Below are 23608 nucleotides of genomic sequence, written 5' to 3'. Positions count from 1 at the left end.
ACAAACACACACACACACACACATATATATATATATATATATATCTACTCTTGGCCACTTTGTATACTTCTCTTGACACTTACGGAACAACTGGAAGCAAGAGTTCGAGTGTTTTCCTGCTCTCTTTATACCTCAAGAGTCGAATTGTATTCCTAAACATACTCATCATATAACTCATGCAACACTTGAGAGACATGCTCAATATTCTTAATAGCTTTCAGCTCTGGATAAATTAAAGAAAAAAAAATGGGATCAGGACCATCTTGAATCTAGAGTCTAACACTGCAGAAATTGCCAACAATAAATTACACTCCCCCAATATTTCTCAAACTTAGTACTCATTTTTCTTATCATTGATTTCAGGTACTCATTCCCATCTCTACTCTTCTTACCTAAGATGTCCTTCATTCTCTATACTTCATAAGGAAATAAGTTTGTTATTAGGTAATCACTTCCAGATACAATATTGTGCTTCATTGAAAATAGCTATTAGTTGAAAAATATGTTCAACTTGCCCCACCCTTTAACAATTAAGACTCATTCAAAACTACTATCTATATCACCATATCTAGGAAAAGCTTCTTTGAACTGAACTGCAGCATCCAATATTAAATATGTGTTGTTCCATCTTGTAGGAACATCTAAATCAGTTTCTTTGAGGGTAATTGCAACTGTTTTGCAATTTCACTAAACCGTTTTAACCTACTCTCTGATGCTACCAGATATTTTATATCATCTCTCACAAATCAACAATTTGCCTAATCTACCCAAGTCCATACTGTACAAGTAAATTAGTTATATGCGCACAACAGCGTACATGAAACAACTTTCCTTCAACAGACAATGTTTTCTTCAATCTAAAATCATCTTTCAAGATCCTAATGGCAACATTATTAAAACTTACATCTCAACAGTAATTGAAATAATTTTATTCTCAATTTTCCAATCTTGTAAACATTTTTCTAAAGCGTTAACAATAAGAAGGTCAACATGTGGAGGTGGCACATTACAAAAATTCAACACACGCCTCTGAAGATGCTAATCAATATCTATAAAATGACATGTCACTACCATTTATGAAATTTTTTTACTAGAAGTCCATATGTCAGTTCTGATATGAGCTTTGTTAACAAGTTTAAGCAAAACCTTTAACTTTATCATTTCAATCTCATAAATTCTCATGCATTCCGTCTTTGCAGCAGCCCGAGACATTTTTTTTTTTCAATATGGAGTGTTTGCACTTATTAACTTATTAAATACCACATGCTCCATTAAAAAAAATGGATATTCATGGTAAAATATCATATGAGATGCAAGCTCTCGGACCTTACTACGATCATAGGTAAAGTTTGAGATATTGAAGTCACCATCTGCCTCCTTAGACTCAACTGCTAAGACTTTCTGTGGCAAACAAGTTAGCAAATGCCTATGTAGTGTAGTTTAGTCGTAGAACTTGATCAAGATGCTTTAAAAAAAGTTGTACACCAATTACATTGAGGCTGTTTAGCCCCATCTCGTTCAATTTCGACAAAACCATTCCATACAACAAAAGTCATCTTTCTTCTTTCTATCATATTCTACTATTTGAACTTCTGTTGGACCCTTAGTAGAAACAATATTAGGGGCTTTGGTATTTGCAGTGTCTCCATCATCATCAGCTATGGGCTCTACTAAACTAATCCCAATAGAGTTTTCATTTTCATACTCCTTCACCGGATCAAATTCATTCAAAGGATCATCCATTTACTAGGGTTTAAGATTTTTCAAACATAAAATTAAAAACATAAAATAAGTATATAAACATTGACCATACAAGTTATACTAATTAACAAAAATAAAAACAACATTGTCTTAATGGCTCAAGGTGCCTCCAAAAGTAAGAATACTAAAAGATGTCAAAGTCAAAAAAGCTAGACTCCAACAGTTTTTTCATGTAGCCTTGCCTTGATGGCTTAATGTGAGGCGTGCCTCCACAAGGCAAGGCTAATACTGTTGATAGTAGTTAAGTAGAAGATGTTAAAGTTAAACAATTTGCAACAGTTTCAGTATACAGTCTTGCCTTGGTGGCTCGATGTTCATCCAGAAGCAAGGCACCTCAACAACATAAAATAAACATAGAACATATTGGATAAAATTATAAACCAAAACATGTTAAACACACCACTATTTCATACTTGAAGCACAAACATAAACGTAAAAAAGATTGGATAAGTTTATAAACCAAAACATATTAAACATAACACAATTTCATACTTGAAGCAAGAACATAAAAATAGAACAGTTTGGATAAGATTTATCAACCAAAACATGCTAAAGAAAGCACCGTATTTATCAACCAAAGCAGGTTAATAAAAGCAATATTTCATACTTTCATCAAGAATATAAAGATTTAAAAGAAATGATGATTTATAATCAACCAAAACGTGTTAAATAGAACATCTACTTAAAGCAAGAACATAAATATAGAACATATTTGATAAGATTAATCAACCAAGATATGTTAAATAAAGCATAATTAAATAACTGAAGCAAGAACCAGATATTATAATTTATAATCAACCAAAACAAGTTCAAGAAAGCATATTTAAATACTTGAAACAAGAATATAAACATAGAAAAAATTGGATAAAATTAATCAACCAAGACATGTTAAATAAAACATCTTTCAATACTTAAGACAATAACCAAACATGAACAATAAAGCATAATTAAATACTTCGAGGAAGAACATAAAACATTAAGCAAGAACTAGAAGATTAATCAACCAAAACATTTAAAAAAAACATATTTAAATACTAGGAGCAAGAACATACAGCCAAAACCAAATCTCCACACTCCAGTCAACAATATACACAAATAAACTGAGACAACTTAGAGAAGCAAATGAAAAATTAAAAATCTATAGTAAATAAATATAACATAGCACCAGGTAGGAGGGGAATAAGTTAAACTCACAATGGGCTATAAATTTTGCTTCAAGCACATATCTGTAGGCAAGCTCTTCAGAATGTTTTTTTTTTTTTTCACAATTCTCATATATGAAATATAAAGCTCGAAACATATATTTGTAATTGTAAACAATAGCAAAATAGCCTAAAGCTTTAACAGGGAATATTTTGTCATTATAAAATAAAAAATAAATAAATCATAAACTTATCAATCAAAGTGATGGACATTAGACAGTCACAAAACTACAAAAGCATGCATATATGACTGGTGATGCATGGCAGAACAATGTCACACCATTGATCACACAACATGTTTGGCATACAGTGTACTGAGATGATTAGATCTAGATCTACAATGTAACAACTAACAATACTACAATGTATAAAAGAGTTAGGATAGAACATAATGAATCCTCAAAAATAATCAGATAAAATTATAACTAGATAAGATCAATCAAATCTGCCAAGTTCCAAAATCCTAACCAAATGCTTAGAAACAAGAAAATAACAAAGGTAATTGACTCATAAACGGACGAATCGACGAACCTGAGAATCACAAACCACAAAATCCCTAACCAAAGAATCAGGGATTCAGTTGGTTGTGAGTCATAAATGCATACATTTAATGACCCATTTGTCAAGGACCGGCTACGATCTCAACGACTGAGATTACAGCCATGGCTCCCCGAAAATACGGCCGCCGGCTGCATCTGATACTGCTGGGTTTCTCATAGTTACAGCCGCCAGCCGGTATCGCTCGAGGCCCCTCGAGAATCCTTACCCCTGGCTGCAAGCATTCAAGAATCAAGGATTGAACCTTTGATTCCATCATTCCATGCAATGAGAGAAGGGATTCGGGAAGGAGTGAGTTGAAGTGTGAGTCTGAGAGTCAAGATTTGAGAGTTAAGAGTGAAACGGCGCAAAGAGTCTAAAGACTTAAGTTTGTAACCCTAGGGTAATGGAATCAACGGTTTCTATAATATATTTAGGTTGATCCAGCAGCCTCAAGCCCTCACAGTCACAAGACCAATTTAGCTTAAGTACAAAATTAAATACTATAAGTCTATACTAATTTAAATATTATTCTATTTAAAAAAATACTATAGTCTATAAATTATAATACATGTTAATTGCTACGTACTATAATTTTTAAAACTAGCAAGTAGTGTTGTAAAAAAAAAACTATATTTATTTATAGTCTTTAATTATATAAAATTGTCTAACATTATATTTTATCAAACATTATAATTTAGTACTCATTATATAATATTATAGTTACATATCAAAAAATATAATATTATAGTTATATTAATTAGTATAATATAATAATACTATTATTTATGCTTGTAGTTATAAAATAAAAATAAAATTATTTATGCTTGTAGCTATGACTTATAATACATTATACATATGTATTATGTAACAACTAATACTAAACTACTACTAGTCACTAGAGTCACTACACAATACTCAATACACACTAGTCTAGTATTCTAGTAGTATGAGCTTATTAATTAATAATAATAGATATTAACACTAAACATGTATATTACTATAGTTTATATAATCTTATGAATACAATATTACTAGAGTTTAGTGATTATTGATTAATCATATATAAAGTAATAAGATTAATAACTAGTGATAACTGATAAGTTATTATTAGTACTTTATAGAATGATAGAATCATAAGTACGATGTAACTTCATATAATATATAATAATAGATTCTAAGAATCATAAGTGATAAGTCTTTAATAATATTATTATGATAGATTAATAACAATATTGTAAAATCTTCAATAATACTTCATAGAATGATAGAATCATAAGTTCGATGTAACTTCATAGAATATATAATAATAGAATCTAAGAATCATAAGTGATAAGTCTTTAATAATGATATTATAATAGATTAATAACAATATTGTAAAATCTTCAATTGTCAGTCATAGAATGATAGAATCATAAGTTATAAGTTAATAAGTTATAACTATAACCTATAGCCTATAGCCTATAAGCATAACTTTTTATATGACAATTCAATATTTGATAAGAATAAGATAAATATATCATTATGATATATTAATATTATAAATTAAAATTATAGTATATGTAGAAGAAACTAGAAAGTCTATAACTATAAGTCACTATAATTCTATATACATAATTAATAATACATATATAATGTTTGGTTATTATATATATATATATATATAAATGTATAAATATATACGAGTTGAGCTTCACATGAGTTTGTTAACGAACATTATTCGAGTCGGTTGAGTTTTATATGAGTTTGTATCATTTAATAATCGAGCCTAATTATGTGTTTACGAACGGCCCATTTAATATACAATTCGAGTCAATTTCGAGTTTAATCGAGTCGAATTCGAGCTATCTATCGAGTAGTCTGTTCATTTTACAGTCCTATTCATAGCTCTTGTAACTCTCAATTCAATATTTCCAAGACACTCTTCTATTGCTTCCATGGTAGGACATGAGGAACAAAATAGATTCTAAAAATAATTGCGAAAGACCTTTTCTATCTCTTCTTGGTCAGTCACCACCCTTCCATGGTCATCTTTAATTTCCTTCACCCAGTTCTTTCCTTCTTCTCTGACTAGCACACGAGTGAAAAAACTTGGTGCTTTTATCACCCATCTGGTACCCGTTCCTCTTTGCTCTCTGCTTTCACTTCATATCTTCCTGCTCTAGCAATACATCCAACTTTTTTTGCAAGATTTTAGCTAGCTCTGAGGGCCTTCATTATCTTGTTAATCTCTTAATCTTTTTGTTTTTTCCTTTACTTGTTGCTCTGCATTTTTTTCCTCTTTTATAACTCCAATTGAGCAATTCTTTTTTGCAACTTCTCAGTTTCTCTTACACATGTCCTAACAAGTTCTATTCTGTAGCACTTCTAGCCCACACATCTTCTATAACAGCTCCACCTTCCTCATCCATAACCCATTTTGCTTCAAACCTAAACACCCTCATTCTCTTCATTCTCACAAAGTTCTTCTTCTCCATGCTTAGTAAAAGTGCCTTATGATCATATTGTCTTGTAGTTAAAACTTCTGTCATTTGATCTTTGAAGAGTTCTTACCATTTGCAATTGGCAACTGCCTTGTCTAGCCTCTCTTTGGTAAAAGTATGGTCTGCATGTCTATTACGCCAAGTAAACTTACACCCCTTCCACCCCAAATCATAGACACTGTTAGTTTCCAACATAAAAAATCTCTCATTTGAGTTTTAGGTCTGGGTCTGCCACCAACCTTTTCCCCTTAACATAACACTTCATTAAAATCACTTATTACACACCAGGGCATTTCCTTTGTTGGTTTTAACAGTGACAACAACTTCCAAGTTTCTCTTCTTTTACATGCCTCGGGATGGCCATAAAAACTAGTTAGTAACCACCTCTTCTCCTTACCAATGTATGCACTGATGTGATGCTGAGAAAAATTAACCATCTCAACCTCCACATCTCTACTCCATAATAACACCAATCCCCCCTTCTACCCACAAGTTCTACAACAAAGCAGCCCCCCATTCCATCCTCCTTTTTATACTTTCAAATTCGTTAGCTACCATTTTAGTCTCCAAAAGAAAAACAACATTGGGTCTCTTCTCCTTCACCTTATGGTGAAGGTCTTGAACTATTCGGGGGTTTCCAAACCCCAGACAGTTCCAGCTTAATATTTTCATAATGGTTGGCGGGGCTGATTAGCAGCCTCCGCCAATCTCAAAGAACTTGTCTCTTCCATCTAATCCTCATTCTTTTTTCCTTTTTTTTTTTTTACTAACCCCTTATCAATATCAACGTATTCATTTGTGATTAAGGTACATTTGCATCTAATGGTAGCTCTGACAATATTACAATTACCTGCAGATCTAGCTCCCCTCTTCCATCTTCCCCTTGACATTATCAATGCCAACATAGTCATTACTCTGTTGTTCCAGAAAGCACATAGGATCTGGACCGTTGCTCTAGCCTTCTGTCCTCTGACTAGTATGTGCACTCAGACCACCCTCATCAACTCTTTCACCAATTTTTTCAAATACTTCATTAGCACAATCATTATCCACATATTTTTCCATCTTCTCAGGCTCCAACTAACCTCCATTAGATCTAGATCCGGGTGTTCTAAAGACCACCAAACCATCCTCCTTTTGCTCGCCCCCACCTGACCTGAACTATTATTTACTATTGAGCCCCCTCCCTTCTCCACTTTCTCCCCTTTCAACCCCCCATCCCTCATCTTCTGCATTTTCTCTACTCTTATTGTTCTGTCTTTCTAAACTTTTCCTCCGTGGAGTATGAACAGCACGGAGCCATGAACCAAATTGTGGAAGTCCATCATTCCCACGTAGTGAGTTCCCTTCCATCCCCTTTACATAAGTCTATCAACAATATTGGGAGAAATGAACAATTGCAGACTTGGTTGTACTTGCAGCTCCTGTTCAAAAATTTCACTTTGCTTTTCTATTTTATTTTCTTCCACTAATCTCCTCATCCACATATGTACTCAGTTGGGGACTTAAAGGATGTTTGGAAACATGTTTTATCTCATCTCATCTCATTTCCTTCCCAAACAACATTCAAATGCAAACACTTTCAATCTAATCATTACAACTTTTTCAAACTAATAATTATAACTTCCCCAAATTTTCAAATAAAAAACAACAAAAAATTCAACTTTTCTCTCTCACAGCCAGAGCTAGGGTTTGCTGTTTAGACGAGAGAGAGAGAGAGAGAGAGAGAGAGAGAGAGAGAGAGATCTTTTGAGTTTTGGGGGGACTTGGCGGTTTTAGTATTATACCCGTGCGTTACTCTATTGTGTATTTTGTATTTTTCTTTTTAAAAAATAGAAACCGCTTATCGAGTTTTAAATCTGGTACCTGGATTGCATAACTGCATCCGAACCAGATAGAACCGGGTAAGTGAATCCTGGTTCCGGACTGGATTATCCGAGTTCCAGACTGGGCCGGGGAGAAATCCAGCCCAGATGAACAGTCTTAAACATGTCTATGAATTTCTTTATAATGCTTGAAATGGCTTGACTTAGTGCTAAGTATGGAGGTATAACATGAAATTGTTGTACCTTAAAGAAATAGATGGTGACAAGTAGAAAATAAAGTTGGATTGACTTAGTTTCTTGTTGAGCTTGTTTGATATGGAAAGAAGTTGAAAGGATAGAGATTGTGCCTTGTAGTTGAGTTTCTCTAATTGAAGAGAAAGTTAAGGAAAATTCTTTACTTCCTTCTTAGATTTAAAGTAAAACTTCATTTGGTTACTAAACCCATCTCAACTTATCTCAACTCATCATTACAACTTTTTCAAATTTCAATACAAAATATAATAAACAATTTAATTTTTTCAAATCTCAAAATAAGAATAATATTAAAAATAATATTCTAACAATATTTTATCATCTCAACTCAACTCAGTTCAACATCCAAACATAAGAGTATGGTTAGGAAAGCTTAGTATGAAGTGGGTATTGATATTTTCATTTCATTTCATTGAAAAGGATTTATTGAAGTGCAAAAGGAAGCAAAGGTTAAGCTTGAAGGTAAATAGCCATGACCATGCTTTTTACACAATATTTTTCTTCTACTAAATGCTCTATTTTTCTTCAAATGCTTCATATTCATTTCTTTTGAAATTTCATACAAGTTTAAAACATTCTGTTTAATTTTCACTTTTTCTTGACCGATACACACTATTACGCCCTGTTTGTTAAAATTAGTGGTCTTTTAGACCCGATTCTGCCTATGATCGTGGGTTGGAAATCCCTTAGTTAGGATGGCATCATTGGGTGCACTACCAATGGAACCGATCCGGCATTACAATATGCCTCTCTTTGGTACCATCATCATTCAGTCGTTGGTCATTACGTATTTTTATACATAAAACATTAAACTCCTTTTTCTTTCCTTTTTCCTTTCATAATATTTTCATTTTCTTTCTTAGTCCAATGCAGGATGCATTTTCTTTCATAAAAGAATGCATTTCATTCTATTTTAATTGTATGGTATAACTGCTTACTAAGTATTAGACTCACTTTTATGTTTAATATTTTAAATATCCATGTAATAACAAAGATGAAGCTACAGAGCAAGATACTACTCAAGAAGGAGAGACAGATGTTTAATAGTAGCCTTGGGTTAGGTCTTTGAATGAAATTTAGTTTTTGGTTGATTTTGTGAAACTGTTTGGCTATATATGTATTTTGCGAAAACAAGCATTTTGTAAACAAGGTAGATATTCCTACTAATTAAATAGTTATGGTTTAAATATGTAACTAATGAGACAATCTTATATTTTGACAAACATCTTATTTTGAATTTTGAAGTTATGAGAAAGTTTCTTTTATAATTTGTTAAGTTTTATATTATTTTCGTATATAAAAGTTAGTAGGACGAAACGTAGCAGCTCATTCCATCTCTAGGGAGGGTTGTTCCATCCACCTTATCCATGAAATGTCTTCCAAGCTAAGTTCACCATGAAAAGGCTTTCTATGTTTATCATGTGCATGAGAATCACTTCTCTTCTTGGTTGTCAAGGGTGAATTATTCTTTATTAATGAAGCGGACCATAAATTCATGTAAGGGCTCAATGCAACTATGCTTTAGAGTTAGAGGTATGTAGCATGCCTTTGTTGTTTTCGTGTTACCATGAACTACATCATCAAGAACTCCATCCCTAAATCCTCAAATTATAACCCAATTGAGTGAGAAGGCAACTATAGCTAATTAATTACCAAAGTCCTCAGGTTTTCTCTAGGGTTTATTTGCAGGTTGTTCAAGGCTTTAAGCTTTTTGTTGTTGAGGGGATATATATTTCTTTTCTTTAGGGAATAAATCGAGTTGCACCTTGACATTATTGTTGTATATATGGCTACATTGCATTAATTAGACTTATAAGCTTCTACGTAGTCATGACCATTATTAATGGATTTTACAAACTATTTTTAAATGATATTAAATACATTTATCTACATAATATATTTATCTCCTTCTTAATTATAAAGAAAATATTTAATTAAATCAAATGATTGTAGCCTGTAAGTAATCAAATAAACAAAAAATAATTTCACAAAAAGTCAGAAAAATACTTCAAATATTTTTAGAATACCTCATTATTATTTTTTATTTTATTATTATTTTTTACTTAATTTTTCTTATTAATTAATATTTTATTATTATTTTTTATTCTTATTCATAAAATACTTTAAAAATACATCACTACTCAAGCTCAAGATATTTCTTATAAGTTTTCTCAAGACAATGACGACAAAGGCTTGCCATAGCTAGCTAGCCTAGCTAGTCATGATAAATAGCGTGTTCAAGCAGGAAACTCATCATACGAAAGCTTAAACATTTCAACCATCCTAAGTCAATTGTCTCTCTCTCTCCGACCCCTCAAATCTTAAATTTTGGTGTCATTATTGCAATCACATGCATGCTTTAAATTAATGCTTCTCCTTCAATTTTTATCATCTTTTTTTCTTCGTAAATAATTTTGCCTTGAAATTAAAATCAAAAGAAATTGGGCAGTGGGTCCTAGCTCCAAATTAAAGGGTAATTTCTTTAAGTTATGGTACTAGTTATAAGCTGCAATCAATTGTTACATATGCATTCATGGGTGTGCAACGCATGGATTTAAGGAAAATAATCATTACAAGAAAATTATTTATTTGTGATTAGTTATTTTCTATAAAAATAATTATTTTCTATTAAAATAAATCTGTTTTCATCGTAAATAATTATTTTTGTTATAAATAACCTGTCACAAATATGTATTTTTTTTTATAGTGAATAATATATGGGCATACATACACGGCTTGGGTAGTGCATGTTCTCGTGTCAACCGTGCTGCAAGACCTCATAGTGGTGTTGGTAGATATGTGGCATATGGATGCCTTGGTCGGGCCCGTGTCGACTGGAGATGGCCGAAGGGCAATATATATATAGATCATCAATCCATTTTCATCCTAAAGAAAAAAATAACAAATATTAAAAAGCTTGATTCTAAAGAATGACCATCCGGCCTGTGGGGAGGATGGAAGGGAAAGAACAGATCAGAGGGAGGAGCTCATTTCCCTCTCTAACTGGTACCAAAATTGAAGGGTTTGATATACATTGATAGAGTGTACGTGTATATGCGAGAGATAGAGAGAGGATTAGTTATATATCTTGTCGTCTCGTTGTTTGCATAGATGATCTAGGTATACATACAAAAACAATATTGTCATCATCATATTGTTTGGAAATTAATTTTATATTGAAAATGTGTTAAAAAACAGTCTTTTCCACCGTGTAAAAGGGGGGTGAATATGCTAAGCTTAAAGAAGAGATTGCTTCGATCCTATATGATTAGGGGATCAACCCATTAAGTCGAGTCACACACTACAAGAAATATAGTCTTTTTCGGCGCGAAAATTCGTCGCAAATAATCATATAAATTGCTACAAATAAGTATTTGCAGCGATTTATAATGCGCCTGACTTTCGTCGCAATTGTAAAGCCTTTTAAAAGATTAGCCAACGAAATTCAAAAATCGTTGTGAAAAATATTTATTTGCAGCAATTTTTTTCGTTGCAAATATTGTAAATCATGCTGTAAATAACGTCTACATAAAAAGCCTTATTTCTTGTAGTGACATAAAGGTTATTGCTGTGATTTTATTTCCAACAGACATAAAATCACCGTAAAAAGCTTTATTTCTTGTAGTGACATAAAAAGAGTTTGCACTGTTCGAAATTTTTCAATATGATTTTCTGTAACAGCCATAGAATGTCTTTGGTAATGGTAGGTATTGGCATGAATTCTTATGCTTTGCAATTGCTAATTGCAATATGAAATATATATACTAGAGGAACATTTTCCATTGTCCTTTAAAGTTCTTTCCCACATTGACCAATTTTAGTGAAGTAATTCTTAGAGCTAGCGTATTTGTTACACACGTTGCCACCGACGTCGGGTACGTAGCTAGGTCAATGAGGACAGCTTTGTATGAACCAACTGCGTTGAACTTTTCCTAGTTTGAATATTAATGATGTTGGAGGCCAATGCGGCCTTAACTGTGCATAGCTAGTTTGGTCGTCTACATATGCAGAATTAATGCAGATCGACCCATATTACTCGGCATTTGACTTTGCCAAAACAACATTTATTTTTGCTAGCCCCACAACCATTTATGATACAATATGCATGGTTGGTTTCTGCATGTTATGCATATATAAGCAGTGCAAGCCAGATCATGTATACTACAACTAATGCTTCAATATTATTGTTGGATTAATTTGTAGCAAAATTATCTTGTTTTTCAGCCGTTGATTCAATATATTCATTTTCCCTTTCACGCCATAAACACGTTTCTTAGTGGGTTTTCCAACTTATTGAATTCTAAAACGCATTGAAGTAGTGAGAGTCAGCTGAAAGTCAACCCAAAAAAAATAAATCCAAAGATGTCATTGGCTGATCTACCTATTTATTGTGTGCAAGCGTTGCCATCATTATTCATCTCAAAAATAGAGAAATGCGTTACCGTTATTCATGATCCTTAGGTCGACCAAAATTTTTTTGTTTTTAAGTACTAATATTTTGATAATGTGTCATCATATGCATATATCTTGATAATGACAGCCCAATGTATTGGAAAATATCCAAGCTAGCTAACTAGTTTAACACATGCACTGATCAAGTGAACGAGAAAGAATGACTGATGATCATCACTTTCGGAAAGGCAAACACTCGGTACGTAGTGCCTGTCAGGGTATTGATCTTTCTCTTAGTACTGATCTTTCAAAATGCTTGAGTTTGGCAAGTAATAGCAGTAAAAATTAGATCTTGGAGTTACAGTATATATTATACACATACCAGATAATTATATATTAATGCCACAAAAAATGATCATGGGCTGACTTAACATATAATATATATATATATAAACAAGTTTTAAGCTCACAAGCATAAACTCGATCTTAAGTGTTTTGACATGTTATAGTCTCAAGAGACATGCTTATCTGATATCTCCATTACTTTGAAAAAGGTATAAAATATATAGGGATAAATAAAGTGATGAAGCAGTTCATTGAAAAACTGCTGCACCTTCTGATAGCAGCAAAAATTCGCCAAAATAATCTAAATAGCTAGCTACGTCTTACTAATTGGAAGACTAAATTAAAACCGACACTGCAATATAATTTCTTGTTCTTCTTTCATTTTCCATATTTATTTGTGATTGCATATAGCTAGATATGTAGATGGCCCTCGTTGCATGATCATTATGGGGTACCGACAAGACCTTTTGCTATTAAATCACTTTAAACACAGAACAAATTTCAAAATCCCAATCCCATAGTGTAATCCAGTGCAAACCCACATGCAAGGGCTAAAAAAGCAAAGAGAGGTACTGTATCAGCGCCGTCCTTTGCCATACAGTCCCACATTACATCCGCGTGAAATGAATGCTTTTATCTAACTCCCTCAACTGTAAAAGCAAAACCATATTGGTCAAGCCTTCTCCTCAAACAATTTGTCTCTCTCCCCTCCACTATAAATACTTCTATATACCTAGCTTTTAAATTACTCGTTCTCTCCCTCACAAACACAAACATAATAAACACCTAATCGGGTACTACGATCCTTTCTAGTTCCTCGGAGTTTTTGTTTTGTTTTGTTTTCTACAGCTTGTTTCAATGGCGAGGGAGCTTAAGAAAATTATGGGTGTGATGTGTGTGCTGGTTTTTGTGTTGAATATATGGTGCAAGGCAGGAGCAGAGCCTCAAGTACCTTGCTACTTCATATTTGGGGACTCCTTGGTGGATAATGGAAATAACAACCAACTCCAGTCATTGGCTAAAGCGAACTACAGGCCTTATGGGATTGACTTCCCCGCTGGAACCACCGGAAGGTTCTCCAACGGAAAAACCACTGTTGATGTTGTTGGTGAGCTAGTTTTCTCTCCAAAGTTAGACCTAATCGTGTGTGTGTGTGTGTGTGTGTGTCTGTCTGTCTGGGTCTGTGTATGCATGCATGTATCACTCACAGTTGATTTTATTCGACGTGGAACTTCACATTCATATAATATGCATGATTCACGACACCTTTATTACACCAATTTGTGACAGATATGTGGCTGCCTTCTGAAGTGTTATTTATGGAAAATTCAGCTAATTAAATACTCTTCTTTATAAGGTAGCTATTGCTATGGAGACACAGTTGAAACTATCAGCTAGCCTCATCATTATTATGAAAAAGGCAGTTCCCTGCTCAAGGAGACTACAATTTTATGTTTTGTTGTCTTTAGAAAACGAAATATTAAATTATTCGTATTAAAGGGCGCCGAACACTGACAATTCAACTCAAGATTGTTTTTTCCCAAAGAAAGACATTTTCCATAAGTTGTATTAAAGTGCGAAAGAAAAGAGTTCCAATAAGCTAATCAAAAGGCCATGGGAAAAGTCAAATTTTCTAACAGCCCTGAGAATATCTTTACTTCCCAACTAGACAGCCTTTTTTCCTACTGATTTATTTGTTTCTAGTTTTGAATTGATTTTATAGAGTGAAAAAAAAATGATTTTATAGGGTATATATATGCAGTTTTATTGCTTGAAGAGAGCAGAGGAGTTTGGATTGTCGTTTTAGTTAGTTCAATTCCTTGTGGTCCAAAAAAGAACTTGTTGCGACAAAGCACCTTTCATGGAAGCATGTCTCTCTTCTCTTTCCAATCTAACAGAGTAGTTTAACATGCAAATAAAAGAAGAAGAAGATGAAGAACTTTTAGTATTATATATTGTGCAGAGTATCTGGTGCATATTAATTTCCTTGCACATGGTTTGAGTGCCTGCATTGAATCTGACACCTTTACCTTCTTTCACAAGATCTTTAAAGGGGGGGAAAGGGGAACAAGTAGATTGTGGTAGTGAAAAATATTTAGCAAAACTATGCAAGAAAACTAAACGACTTTTCCATCTACAGCTGAGCTTTTAGGCTTCGATGATTACATACCTCCCTATGTGAGTGCAAGAGGCCAAGAAATACTGAAAGGAGTGAACTATGCATCAGCAGCTGCTGGAATTAGAGAGGAAACTGGGCGGCAACTGGTACCTAAGATTTCTTGCCCCCATTTTCATTGCATTTCATTTAATGGCTTCATTCCTTCTATGTTGCGGTTCACTCATATATATACAATCCCTTAAAATTGTGCAGGGAGGCCGGATTAGCTTCAGTGGGCAGGTGAGAAATTACCAAAACACAGTCTCCCAAGTGGTGAACTTACTTGGGGATGAAGATTCGGCAGCACAGTATCTAGGCAAGTGTATATACTCAGTTGGATTGGGCAGCAATGACTACCTTAACAACTATTTCATGCCCCAATACTACTCTAGTAGCCAACAGTATACACCTGAACAATACGCTGATGTTCTTATTCAACAATATACAGAGCAACTCAGGGTCAGTTCCATATTTCTCTGATTGTTAGTTTGCAAAAAAACTGCCTTTTTTAGTCATTCATTCCAACAAAACTCTTTTGAAATGTTTTGTTGTACAGAACATGTATAACTATGGAGCAAGGAAAATGGTCTTGTTTGGAGTTGGTCAAATAGGCTGCAGTCCAAATGAATTGGCTCAAAATAGTCCGGACGGTTCAACATGTGTGCAAAGAATCAATTCTGCCAACCAAATCTTCAACAACAAGTTGAAATCTCTTGTCAATGATCTCAACAACAATCTAGCAGATGCAAGATTGATCTACATAGACGCTTATGGGATTTTCCAAGACATAATAACCAGCCCTTCATCTTTTGGTAAAAACATTTGCTTTAGTTGAAGCTGATAAGTGAAAAAAAAGGGTGACATTGTTTAGGTATTCATGGTTGCATTTATTTGGCAAACTGCATGCAGGTTTCAAGGTAATAAATGCTGGGTGCTGCGGTGTAGGGAGGAACAATGGGCAAATCACATGTCTACCTTATCAAACTCCATGCCAAAACAGGAATGAGTATCTCTTTTGGGATGCTTACCATCCAACTGAGGCAGGGAATACAATTGTGGGAAGAAGAGCTTATAGTGCTCAATCTGCATCGGACGCTTACCCGATCGATATCCGCCGTTTAGCCCAGCTCTGAAGAGGGAGATAAGGCCCGTAAGGGTGCGGTTGCAGAATAAGATCCATAGAAAGTTATGGATACTGATATTATATATGTTTCACTACTACTAGTCTACTATAGTTACTTTGAACCTAAGAACTTTGTGATCATGATCAATTCAACGAACTGCAAAATCATTTGGTTGTTATGTATGGATGAAGGTGGTTTAGAATATATATAGTTCAAGGTTTTGCCTATATGTACGATCTCAAGTTAATGATTCAGTCAAAATGTACTTTCCAGTTAATCTCCATCAAACTTTATGACACCAACCATCTTGTGTGGGTGTCTCAATTATCCATCCTCTTTCTTTAGAAAAGAAAAAAGTTCTCTCAAGTATGATAGGTTTCAGAGTTCTTATGATCTTTAACATTGTTTATACTTTTAAGCATGATACTGAGAAATTGATGTAAGCACAATACAATAAATCTACAACACTATACAACATTTACATAAGCTACGTGACAAGATCGCTCTACGAAACTTAAGGCTAGTCTCTCCCATAGAATTTTCTTTAGACTCGAGAAAATCATTTGCCCAATTCACCTTTCTAAATATTAATACAACACTAAACAGCCAAAAAGTAAGTGTTAAAATTATGCGTAAACATGTGCAGTATAATTTAACGATCTTCCCGTCGAACTGCATTGGGGTCTGATATCATGTCCATCATCATCTTCTCGGGTGAATCTTCCCAGCTTGCAAAAGTTTTCATGTCAACCTGCAAGAAAAGCAAATAAACATAGTATCATTGCCATTTACATTCAACTTTAAAATCCTATATTCAAAACCATATAACATCCTTTAAGCTGATATAAATAGGTTACCCTCCGTCTTTGCTCGGTGAACAGCTCTTCTCTCTTCTTGTATGAATGTTGCACATCCTTTGCACGTTTCCCACCAAATCCCCAAACTTCTACTTCTGAAATCAAAGCTTCCACAGGCAGGAAACCCTGAAATACACCAATTCACATCTCATCTTACAGAGTGAAGCTTTGCAAGTGGTATAAGTGGCATTTGCTAACATAAAGATCGCATAGCTTCCAAGATCACGCTTCTTTTATGAATTTCTATTCAAGATCCATTGGGTGCATGATAGGATATTCTAATCACATCAGTTCACAAGAAAAAATATAAGATCAGCAATAAAAAATAATAATTACAATATCATGAATGAGCAGTCAAATTTCTTCCAAATATATAAAATTCAGGTTGAAAACTAGGAACAAAATGGTAGGCAAGTCAGACATAAGTCACATAATAGTGATCACAGGTAAAAATCCTATACAAAACATCACTTGATTTAAGGCAATATTGGTATCAAAACTCTTAAGGGCGGGCATAAGTCATTGCCGCATTACAATTATACCTGATCTGGAAAGAGGGAACCGGGTTGGTAAGTTTTGTCTATGGCATGATGGCGAATCGTGACTCTAGAAAAATCTTCATCCACAAAGATTCTCTCATTTCCCATGGTTCCTCCAAAAGCAATACCGACAGGCTTTCGCTTTGGCTCATATATTTTACCAGTAGCATGCAAGTGGCTATATACAAAGTTCTTGTCCTTTCCTGTCAATGGTTACTTAAGTAATTGGATGCAAGCAATTTTGCAGGAGAAAAAAGAGAAAGGAAATGATCCCCCTTCACACTCCCTCTATGTCACATACCAGTTGATGATAACACATGGAAGACTGGACTTATGGCATACAAGCATCCAGAGCTTCCGTAGAACAGATCCCCATTTTGAAACCCATTCTGCATAAGTGCACCTACAATCCATTTCCTAAGATTGGTGCCACTCTCATTTGCATCTCCTGAACTTGCAGAAATCAACATCAGCAATGGACCTTTGTATCCTTCAATATTAGACCAGAATCTGTTCAAGCCTCTCCCATGAAGCGATGACCTACAGAGCAGTAGCAAATGCTAAAGAAGAAATTCTGCATATGCATTTGCATCTAGATGTATAAAGGATGATATCATAGTCAACTTAATGATTTCATGTCACTTTTGAATGAATTATTAAGGAAAGAAAAGAATAATAAAATTTGTGGTAGAAAAGAATAAGCTTAAAGGGTGTTAAATAGAATAGAAAATTGTCTTTTTTTTATACATAAGTAACGACTTATGAAAAGTCATAGCCACAAAATGCAGAAGTGCTGAATATAATATGGAAATATGCACCATGAACAACAATTATATTTTAACAGGAGCTAAAAACTTAGGTTCTAAAGTGAAACTAGGTTTTTGAAATAACAAATTGTGAACACCATAAGTACCAAGTGGGCCAGTGGCTGCTTGTTATTGCCAGCCATACTAAGGACAGAAGTTTACGTATCTGACAGAATCTGGACAAGCAAAACTATATAACACCTCAGGCAACAATCAAGTAAGAAATGCCAAAGCAATTTAATTTCCCAAGAGGATGACAATTCATATTTGAGGACCTCCACAGACCATTAACAATGTCAACCAGCATAACATGTGATAGGCAACAGTTGAGAAAAGTAAGATCAATGAGTAAGATGACAAACTGATAAAGTAGGTTTTCATGTGTTCCATCACCAGTGCTTGGAAAGCAAACTTGTGAGATCTCTTCACTTATGGTACTTCTGAGTGTAAGGGAAATTGCCCATGCCCTTCCCCGGGTTAAAAGGAAAGAACTGCATGTCTTAGTTGAGGAAAGATCTCCTACTGACGAACTTGAAGAAGCACATTCATTCTGAAATAGATTAAGAAAAAACATTGGTCCAAGGATTCCTTCTAATCAAATAATATATAATGTGTGTGTGTGTGTGTCGTTTACTCCATAATGATCATATCAAAGAAAGCTCATGGGATATAATGATGCTTAGCAGTTTCAGAGTGGCAACTGTCATAAACTGCTTGGTTTACTATGCCCCCATGAAGTGGAGATCACTAGTTTGACTCTTCCCATCCCCTTGGGACCAAACACCAAGCATTGACTCACCATTAAACTCCTTTTTTTATAAGTGCACCATTAAACTCTATTGAAATCTCAAGCCAAATTGGAAGTTGTGGTATTTAAGAAGGTTTAAGAGAAATATGTTTTGATACTTGTAAAAAAAAAGAATATCTTTCAATAAACAAAATGATCATAGCACAATGCTACCGCATATAGATGGACGGACTCATGAAGGTCATTAATTTTCAAACTCAAAAGAGAGAAATGTGATACCTCTGCAGCGCGAAAGTTTTGGAGTCTCGCATGGACAAATTGTGTCAAGCAATCCGGGAGGCACGGTGCCGTTTTAATAGCCCATGTCAGAAACTTACCGACAGGAAGTTGAACCTCCAAGCCTAAGACATCACAATACCACACATTCAAGCCACTGCCAACTTCAGTACACGATGTGACAGCTGATAATACCAGATGACTGATGTCCGGAAGACATAGATTTGCTTTTGCCTTGGAACTTCTTGATGTTCTGACATCCCACGACATAGTCCAACACATCCAAAGAAGCATATGCACATCGCTTGCCAAAAGTGAACCGTTTATCTTACAGTCAGCCTCATCAGATTCAAACTCCAGTTTCAAAGGAAGACCCGCTTTTGTCACCGTCGCAGCATACACTTTGAGTAATGTATTAAGTGACATTGATGCCGACATCCTTCCACAGCACTTAATATAACCTCTAACAAACTCGACCCAACTTACTCCCCCTTTCTGGGGCATGAAAAATACGTCAACAATGGATGAGCTGAGATTATCCAAAAACACAAGGAAGGTATCGGGCATCTTGGGTGCTTCAGAGATCAGGTTTTCATAAGCTAAGCAGAAGCATTGCTGTAACCATTGAGTTTCTATATTAGAACAGAACGAAAAACCATGGGACCTATAATGAAGGCCGTTAAGTTCAATAGACAAAAATAAACCATTGTTGAAGAAAACAAAAAAGAGGAGGAAAAAAAAGAATCTAAATGTTTGGAGTGAAGTTGATTTTTTTTTTCAGAAATTTTGAAAAAGAGTGAAAACCAAACATAGCCAGCCTTTGAAACTCCATTGAGACCATACAAATGCAACAATTCGGCTAAGTTGATTCAAGTTTTCATTTTCCCGAAGAACAAAAGTAAAGTCCAAAGATTTCTTTCCATTCACTTTTCATCGGCTCCCGCGGCAGCCAAATCGAGTGCATAAGACCCAATAATTCGGCTTTCCTTGGAAAGAGTTCTTGCATGAAGAAAGATGCTAAGGGCATAGATGATAGAATAGGGAATTGAATTGAATTCGGGCTGCAAGGTTTAGATGTCCTTAGTGTTATTGTACCTGCAAGCTTTTGAGGGGAACTGCATTTGATTGGGGATCGGCAAGCCTGGAAAAAGCTTGATGTAGCATAGGAAGAGCTCCTGTCGAAGCCGCTAAGGTTTCGACCTCTCGTTGTTCGGTCGACACCTTCTGGTCCGTCGAACTCGATGCTCCCATCCTCGCTGCCGCCGCGATTTTCTCCTCAAAAACCAGTATTTTGTCGCGAGGTTTATTTTCTCTGATCGTCACCGTTTGGTCATCTCGACAAAATGAAAAGAATTCCTATAAACGATGAGTACTGCTTCGTGTATATTTGGTTGGAAGGTAACAAGTTGGAAGTTCCTCGTGAACAGTAAAAAAGGAAAATGAAATGAAAAGTGTTCCAAGTTTTTGTGTAAATTCCCATCTTAAAATGTAAGGCCTGGGCCCAATTTTCATCTTAAAATGTAGGCATGCTTGGCGGCCCCCTCATCACCTAAGGTGGGAAAGGCCATCCACTTGCATACCAGCACTTCTATACACAGTCATCTCATGTAGATGCTGTGCAATCGGCTGACGTAATTGACATCAGCTAATATTTATTAGAAAAAAAAAGACAAAAATAAAGACGAATTAAATTAGAAAATAGAGATGAAAACTCATCTCATTTGGTTAGTTAAAGCATAATAACTTTCTTACTCAATCACCCATGTCCGCAAGATGCACATATCTTAGTTGCATCTCATCACTAAATTTTACCAACCACACAGAGATCCAAAATCAAAACAAATTCGAAATTGAAGAATCATTGTAGGGCACCACCAAAATGCCTTGTTGGAAATATCCCCTCATCTTTTTGTTTCTTCTCGCGATTACCTACCTTAGCCTTACTAGTGAAAGCACACCCACTTAAAATGCAGCATTGAAAATCTATAAGAGGAAAAAAAATGTTTATCCTCTTGTAGGTCTTTCTACCGTGTGAGAGGCCCCTCTGCTTGAAGCTTTCGTATTGATCTTCTTCTTCTTTTACTTTTTCTTTTGTTCCAGAGAGGTAGGGTCTTTATTATCTATTGTTTAAAGCTTGCTTTGACGTTTGGCCTGGATGGATTTCCTCATCTCTGTATAATGTTTTTGAAAGACAAGTTTGGGTATGAATGGTGTTTGTGAGTGATGATACTTTTATTTGATGAGGTACTTTACCTTTAATATTCGATCTTAGAATGAGTTTCTGATATGGGTTTTTTTTCCACATATTTTCTCTCTTAAAGTTCTGTTTTTTTTTCGAAGCATGATTTTTGGGTTCTTTTTTGCATGGTAAAGCTTGCAACCTGCTGCATTTGGGCACTTGTTTCTCTTTGAGAAAACATTCTGGAGAATTTGACTTTTTAATTTTAAGTGCGGCACGAGGGTGGAATAGTGTCTCAAATGAATCTTTGAGTTGTTTTTCGGCCGGGCAGATGGAAGGGGCAGTTGGGGAGAGGGATCGAAGAAACACAAAGAGAGATCTCGGGAAAGGAGAAACACAGAAGAGAAGTCAAAATTGGAGAGGAGGGAGGGCTGGGGAAATGGGGCAAACTTAATAAAATTAAAACGGCGTCGTTTATTTTTTTCCACGTCAATGCCGTTTGACCAGCGCTTGCACCAGCCAACTGCCTCCAACTTTCTTCCTTGTATATGGCGGGTGGACGACTGCCTAGTCGGGCCTGCTCTTTTTACCCGCCTGCCCGGCTCAATGTATATATAATATTATACTAGCAAGGGCAACATGCGCTGCACGTATGTCCAGATAATAGAAATAAAGAAAATAAATATGAACTTTATATACAACTTGATCTTATGTGAAATATATGATTTTCGAGATTTGGAATGTTGCTCAAACTTCAAAAGAAACGACTATATGGATTAACCTTGAGTATTTCCATCAGTTGACTAATAATAGAAGGATCTAATCTTTCTGCATCATTAACACGATTTTTTAATTCGTATTCAGTATCATAAAAATATAGCTAAAAATATGAAGGACATCCATCTTTTAGAATTAAATCATTAATGTAATGATAGATCTGTTCTTAAACTCTAAATGTGTAAATTCATTTGTTTCTTCTACACAAAATTGTATCGAACTTAACTCCAAATAATGTGAAGGTGAATTTATTATTTTATGTACGCACATATGTACGAAAATTTTCAGATTCACTTGAATTAGAAGTAAATAACTCATAAAATTGATCAAAAATTTGACTAATAGCTAATGATATGGTTCCATCAGCACAACAAAAACCATTTGATTCATGATAAAAAAATTTTGCACTACAATGTTTACATGATGGTACTAATGATAAATAATCTAGTTAAAGAATTATAGTGTGTAATATTTGTTTAAAATAAGAAAATTTGCCTTGTCATTTTCCTATATAAAATAAATAAATAATAAATTAATTGAAGATAAAGTATTAAATATTGATGTATGAATAAATGAAAGAATGTGTTAATTTGTACATTACCCGAATCGAAATTTGACGTGCTTTCAAAATTCAATTCCTCTTCATTTAAGTAATTAACCTACGGAAGAATTTTTTTTAATATTTGTTGAATAGAATGAGAAAAAAATGGAGGAAATGTTTTTTAATAATAAATGGTTATGAATAAACCTGATCGCTCAACATTGAAGTAGAGGTATCGTTATGAATGTTAGTTTCATAAGAATTGATTTTCGAAGACGATCCAATTTCTCTTATACAAATGGTTTCATTGTCATTTGAACAAAAAGAGAGAACATGTTGAGATTGTATTTGTTTTCACATTTTATTATTTGGAATTTTTTAAGACTCAGCATATCTCTCTCTTTTTTTTCGACGGATCTCTTATTTTTTCTCCATTGATTAAGCACTATACCAATTTCTTTTTGCTGGATGTTTTTCACACTCTTCAAGGTTTATTCATAGAACAAGTTTAAATATATTTTTGCATTTAATAATGTCATCTTACCAATCGGCATAAAGTTATGAAAGATTATAAATTCCGTGTTGATGTCAAAGTATAATTTAAAAAACATTTGAAAACATATTAAATATGTGGATAGATATGTATATATGGCGACATATATGCATAACAAATATTATAAGCATTTATAGTAAAAGCAAAAGAAGAAAATAATTAATTCGAAATAATTTCGTACAGATCATATTAAGTAAACCAAATGAAATAGTAGATCTTAGAATAAAACAAGAAAAATATTAGGGAGTTTGT

General features: G+C 34.3%; 2 protein-coding genes across 2 annotated transcripts; one reads left to right on the top strand and one right to left on the bottom strand.

Annotated features, from left to right (window-relative positions):
• The first annotated feature begins 13545 nt into the window (after positions 1–13545).
• LOC108998072 (GDSL esterase/lipase At5g45670-like) lies at positions 13546–16307 on the top strand. The gene is made up of 5 exons (XM_018974521.2): positions 13546–13906; positions 14939–15063; positions 15170–15415; positions 15513–15768; positions 15866–16307. The coding sequence occupies exons 1-5, from the start codon at positions 13657–13659 to the stop codon at positions 16087–16089; spliced, it is 1101 nt and encodes a 366-aa protein (XP_018830066.1). The 5' UTR covers positions 13546–13656; the 3' UTR covers positions 16090–16307.
• A 215-nt stretch (positions 16308–16522) lies between these two features.
• Positions 16523–20764, bottom strand: LOC108998071. Its single transcript, XM_018974520.2, has 7 exons — positions 20402–20764; positions 19310–19921; positions 18645–18832; positions 17778–18016; positions 17480–17679; positions 16938–17063; positions 16523–16831 (listed from the first exon to the last, which is right to left on the bottom strand). Exons 1-7 carry the CDS (start codon positions 20555–20557, stop codon positions 16733–16735), a joined length of 1620 nt encoding a protein of 539 aa, XP_018830065.1. The 5' UTR covers positions 20558–20764; the 3' UTR covers positions 16523–16732.
• Positions 20765–23608: the final 2844 nt, after the last annotated feature.

Source organism: Juglans regia, chromosome 3 (assembly GCF_001411555.2).
Source record: "Juglans regia cultivar Chandler chromosome 3, Walnut 2.0, whole genome shotgun sequence".
NCBI lineage: Eukaryota > Viridiplantae > Streptophyta > Magnoliopsida > Fagales > Juglandaceae > Juglans > Juglans regia.
The sequence above is the reverse complement of the archived record's forward strand: the minus strand, read 5'-3'. Positions and strand labels throughout refer to the sequence as shown.